At 38.2% G+C, this 6,000-nt stretch overlaps 1 protein-coding gene across 1 annotated transcript in view; it reads left to right on the top strand.

The window, feature by feature from the left end:
- The window catches only part of LOC150078468 (solute carrier family 35 member E1 homolog), a 77,834-nt gene continuing 71,834 nt past the window's right edge, over positions 1 to 6,000 (top strand). Inside the window, exon 1 of the mRNA XM_090384578.1 lies at positions 1 to 325. Within this exon, the coding sequence (XP_090240704.1) occupies positions 1 to 325 (325 nt within the window). The remainder of the gene's footprint in view (positions 326 to 6,000) is intronic.

Here is a 6,000-nt window from a genome sequence, read left to right as displayed (position 1 = left end):
ATGACTGATAGAACTACATTTAAGGAGATTATCAATGTCGTTTGTCTTTGTATTGTTTGGTATGCTGTGAGCTCTGGAAATAATATAATTGGTAAAACAGTTCTCAACGATTTTCCCTATCCTATGACGATAACCATGGTACAACTTCTTACTGCCACAGTTTGTTCTGGACCGTTATTTGCTCTGTGGGGTGTACGTTCTCGTGTAGATATTTCATGGAGATATTATTGGAAATTTATTGTACCTTTAGCGTTTGGAAAATTTTTTGCTTCAGTTTCATCTCATATTAGCATATGGAAGGTTCCGGTTTCATATGCACATACAGGTAAGTGCTCATCCTTGATGTAAATCTTGGTCAGAACTTCTTGTGTAGGTTTTCTTGTATCATTATGAACTAAATAAATTGCTTTTTTGTGTATTCATTTCAGAAATGTATAAATTCAGAAAAAAGTTAGTAGTAGTGAACAATACAAAGCTTTTTTTATGTTCCATGCACTACAAATCCATGGGGCCCACCTTGCTCTTGTAACAGCCTAACCAAACCAACCCCCCCCCAAGTCTCCCTACCCTTCAGGCTCCCCCACTAGCAAAGCCTTCTCTATGGTATTTTCACCTGAGGATTGTGAGTTGTTTGTAAGTAAAGTTAAGGCAGTGGTAGAGCAGCAGATTTGTAAGTACACAGGCAAGTTTGGCTGAATGGAAAAGTTAAGTGGTCAATGTTTATAAAGCAAGATTAGCATTTTCAGATAAAGATTGAAGGAGCAAAATGGAAAGGAATGTTTTCATGGTTTGTGGGAAGTATCTGGGCAAGATGCAGTGCCCAGATAGCATTATTCAGGAATATAATGGTTCATAAGGGAAGACTGTAAATACTGCATACTACTACCCATTCCTAGAGAAGCACTTTCATTTAGCAACATGATGAAAATACCATTTCTTGGGGTCAACACCAGTCATTATGTACAACAATGCAAGGTGTCATGTGGAGAAGCATAACTAGTTTTACACTTGTGGCAAAATAGTAGAAATGGTTTGGTTTCATAAATTATATTAATTATAATATTCATTAAATTATAATTAAAATATAAATAATCACTGTTAATGGTTAATTATTAACAGTATTACCGTTGATTGTTGATAGTATAATATAATACCTTTACATAAAACAGGCAGGCGTTTATTGTTTTTATCTAAATAGTTAATTTAAATAAAAACAATTGTCAAATATTTTAAAATAACTAAATAAATTTAGTTATTTTAAAGTATTTAACTCACTTAGTGCCTGTAATGAATTGGCAGATGTGGCTGGGGCCACATTTGTTATACCCAAGTTATGCCTGTAGTCATGTGCCTGGTGCTCTGAAATTATAACTGCATTGGTGGTAATGGGAAATTCTTGAATTCTTCTAGTAAAACAGAAGGGGGAGGAGACCTTAGAAACTGCATTTTGCTGAGGAACCATCAACAGAGGACTGTGACAGAAGGTCAGAACTTGGAGAATTGGTATGCTGTTTTAAATATATCCTATGGTCGGATTAAAATATTTTTCACATGGGAGTATTTGTCAACAGGCACGAAAACCATTACTGGGCCCATAAATCCAAAGGACATGGTTGAAATGAGTCAGAGTTGATTGAACACTTTCCACTTGGTACTCATTGACCAATGGGAGTTATTGAACCATTTGTTGCACAGTACGATAAATGATATCTTGATATATGACAGGCATTTTCTCTCCTTAATAAATCAAATTAAATAATTTGAGGCTTGTGAAAATGGTGATGGGTGCATTGAACTGTGTTACAGCACATTTTAAATGGCATTATATTACTTAGCAAATGCTGACTGGGTGATGGCACTGTTTTGACTAGTCAAGCATTACACCTTTAAATATAGGAATAAATTTTCATTCATCAAGTAGCAAGGAGAGCCCATATGTTAATGATTTATCAAACAGTTTTTTTTTTTTTTGTTGAGATAGGAAGGTTAAATTCCAATGTAGAAGGCAGTTGTGAGATCGCACTTGGAATACCATGTCCAAGTTCTCTGTGACACCAGAGTGGTTTTGCCACTTGTTACTAATTCTAGGTTGGAGTCCTGTTGATGACTGGAGGAATGTGTAAAGGTTTCTTCAATCAAGGTTGTGGCTCATTAATTTCAAGCACTGGGAGTAGGGTTCTCCCCATGAGTTATTTCTGTTGTTTTTCAACCCACACAGCATACAAATTAGCCAGTGACTCACACTTGTACAGGCATAATATACAATGGGACAATATGGTCTAAGTTACTGATGTGCCTAAAATAAAAAAATAACAACTGTGTCCAAATATGAAGGACACACCTAAAAAAAGTCATCAAGGTTACTAAAAAAGTTTAGAGACAGGTAGCAAAGAGTATCATTTCTTGTCCTTGACTAATCTGATTGCTTTTCTCTGCACCCATTCCAATAGATCCACATCTTTCCTAAACTTAGTCTTCCAGACCTGCATGCAGTATTCAGGATGTGGTCTAACCCTTATCTTATAACAGCAGTTCCAAAAGTGCTGCTGGAGGGCACACTAGGTTTTTTTTAGGGGGAACCATATGTGCTAGTTTTAATGAACTTTTTTAACAGAAAAGTACAAACCAACCCACTAATCCCTTTTTTAACAGAAAAATACAAACCATCCCACTAATCCAGATACAAAGCTGTTTTTATTTATTTCTGTTATTCATAAATTTCTTTGAGATGAAATGTATTGAAGTACTGTATATATTAATTTATAAAAGGTATAGAAGTTTGAACTGTAGCCATTATACAATGGGATAATTGCCTCCTTGTCCCTGCTGGTAATGATCCCCACGAGGTTTTCTAGCAGCTTCTCGGCACTGTTCAGAAATTCCTCCAGTTACTGACAGAATTTGAAACCAAACCGGGGGGGGGGGAGTGGCCATGCCATGCCACCGTACTGTTTATGGTGGGGTGCTTTCATTTGGTTCATACCATACAAACTTTCAAGCCTAAAAGCAGGTAGGGCTGTGGGAGTTGATGGCATATATCCAGTAATTTTGAGGAAGGTGGTCAACTTAATGAACAATTGAAGTTAATTATGAGGACATCATTGGACTCGGGAGAGATTCCTTTGGATTGGAGAAGTGCCAAAGTATTACCAATACAGAAGTTAGTAACTACAGACCTGTTAGTCTGCTTCAGTGGTAGGGAAAATCTTGAAGGCAGTGATTAAGATTGCAATGCAGGGACATTTAGATAGATATGGCATTTGGATAGAAACACAACATGGTTTTGTTAAGGAAAAATTGTTTAACTAACTTGGTAAACTATTTGGGCACAGGTACCCATGAGTGGGATGTAGATAACAGTTTCAACATAGTTTTATTTGGATTTTAGTACGTTTGTCTGTCTCTCATGAGAGGCTACTGTATAAGCTGGAACATGTTGGAATTACTGGAAAGATTCTAAGTTGGATTGCAGGGTGACTGCAGAGCAGAAGGCAGAGGGTTGTGATTAATGGATATTATTAGCCATATGGTGCAAAAAAGCCTGAGACTTATGCTGCACCAACCAAAAAAATATTTCTGAGTTACCCTGAGAGAGAGAGGGAGAAGGGAATTTCCAAGAAAGAGAAAAATTATGACATGCAGCTCAGGACCCTGGGTATGCCAAGCCCATACCCACCAGATGTGAGCTCCTGAGGTATTCTTCACATTGGTATAATGGCAGAAGTTAGGTCCCCAAGGATCAGTTCTTGGACCACTATTTCTGATTTTCATAAACAACATTGACAGAGTGATAGAGGCCATGATGTCAAATGCAGATGGTGTAAAGATTGGGAGAATCATTAGTGATCAGTGCCAAGAAGCACTCCTTCAGGGTGGCTTGAGCAGGCTTCAAGAATGTTGAGAAAAGAAGCATCTACTATGTTTTAATGCAGCAAAATGCACAGCCTTGCACTTGGCAAATAGCAACCCCAACATATGTGTTTGGTGGAATTGAATTAAAAACAGTAGAGGAAGAAAGGGATCTAGGAGTGATGATACAGTTGGATATCAAGTTCTCCGAGCTGTTTAGCCGTGCAGTGACTAATGCCCACAGTGTCCTTGATGATTTTTCAAACATTTACTTTGTAGCAATAGGGAGGTCATAATATGTATGTATAAGGCAATTGTAAGGCTACCCTTGGAATATTGTATCTAAATATGGAGACCTCAACTGAAAGAAAGGCATAGAGCTTCTTGAAAGGGGTCCAAAGACAGACCTTCACATGATGAGATTGGCAAATGGGCAACTGTATGAGGGAAGGCTTCATTTATACGGGCTATAGAGCTAGACCTTAGAGGAGATGTCGTTGAGGTTTATAAGACACTGAGGGGGGGGGATAAAATTAATGAAGGCAGAATTTTCACTCTTATTAAGAATTCCAGAACCAGGGACCTGAAATTTAAATTACAGGGGAAGAGATTTAGACTAGACTGTAGCAAGTTTTCTTTTAGCCAGTGAGTTATTTGTTACTGGTACAAGTTGCTTCTGCAGGTAGTTGAGGCCGACAGTTTGAAGAAATTTTAAAGGTCAACTGGATAGTTACTTACATGAGGAGAAAAGCACATAATTTTCATTGCTGACCAAAGGAATGTTTTCTAGGGTTTTTTTTTTTTTTTTTAATTAGATGCTGATTTAGCCACTCTCAGACAGAATCATAAGAGTGTTTCCACAAGGAATATAAATTTGTCTTGGTGATTGGTTTATTTTATCTGGTTTGCTATTAAAATGGAATGTTTCATTGGAAAAATATATAAACTAAACTAATCTTTAGAAAAACCACACACGATTTGCAGATACAATAACTGCTATCATTAATAAGATTTATTCTGATTAATGATAGCAGTGCTTTGTTTTTGTGTGGTTGTGTCCATCCCATTATGGAAGCTAAAACAAGTTTATGGAGTTGTAAAATATGAAGAATGAAGCCCTGAAAATCAGAGTACTATCAATTGTGCAAAAACAACTGAAATCTGATACATCATGTGAAGAGGTAACAGGATAGAAGACTAGCCAAGGAGAAAACAAAAAAAAAACCCAGTAAATTGTACGTATATATATATATATACACAGGGTGTCTCAAAAATACATGGCATAACTTCAGGAATGAGTTCCTCATACGTAGACAATAAAAATATTTTATATCAACATAGCTCATGGACTTGGAAGACGATGCCAAATTCCTGGCATGTTTCGTATTGTCTCACAACCTGCCACAATTCGATTGCGGAGAGTTTCCACATCAGCTACCAGAGTCAAATACACCAATGACTTTAAATGGCCCCACAAGAAGAAATCTAGTGGGTTTAAATCAGGTGAGCTTGGAGGTCTGGCATTTGGTCCGCCGACCAGGAAACCTTCGGTTCAGGTAATTGCTGGCTAGGTGGCTGAAATTTGTGCGAGCACTATCGTGCATGAAGTGTGCTTGTTGGTGAATGATCAGTGGCATGTTGTCCAAGAAATCATGTTGTTTTCCAGAAAGTTTCTGTACGCCTGCCCTGTGAGTTGGTACCTCCATAGACAGGTGGGCAGGAGTGTCTTCAGTTTGTCTTCGGTTTAGATATTGCATCGCTTCTTGATTAGACCAGGGTTCTAGCCCACGACCACCAAATACGGAGGATGCGGAAAATGTCAGGGAATGACTACCGCATATCCCCGGAGCAATATGGCCTTAGTTGCTAATGCTCCTAAATACCAAAAAACAACAACAACAGTCCTGTGAGTTTGTTTGGAAGTACATGTGGCCCAAATAACTTATCACCAAAAACACCCGCCCAGATGTTGAGGCTGAACTGCTGTTGGTTATGTGATGGAAGAATTGCATGTGGGTTTTCCTCAGCCCATACATGCTGATTGTGAAAGTTTTGGATTCCGTCTCTTGGGAACTGTGCTTCATCTCTGAATATCGGCGCCTCCGTAGCCAGGTGGGCAAGAGCAGCAGTGCATAGCACTCGCTTCTTGAT

This window comes from Mastigoproctus giganteus, chromosome 11 (assembly GCF_048544385.1).
Source record: "Mastigoproctus giganteus isolate SK-2022 chromosome 11, ASM4854438v1, whole genome shotgun sequence".
Lineage (NCBI taxonomy): Eukaryota > Metazoa > Arthropoda > Arachnida > Uropygi > Thelyphonidae > Mastigoproctus > Mastigoproctus giganteus.
This window is presented reverse-complemented; position numbering and strand designations above follow the sequence as displayed.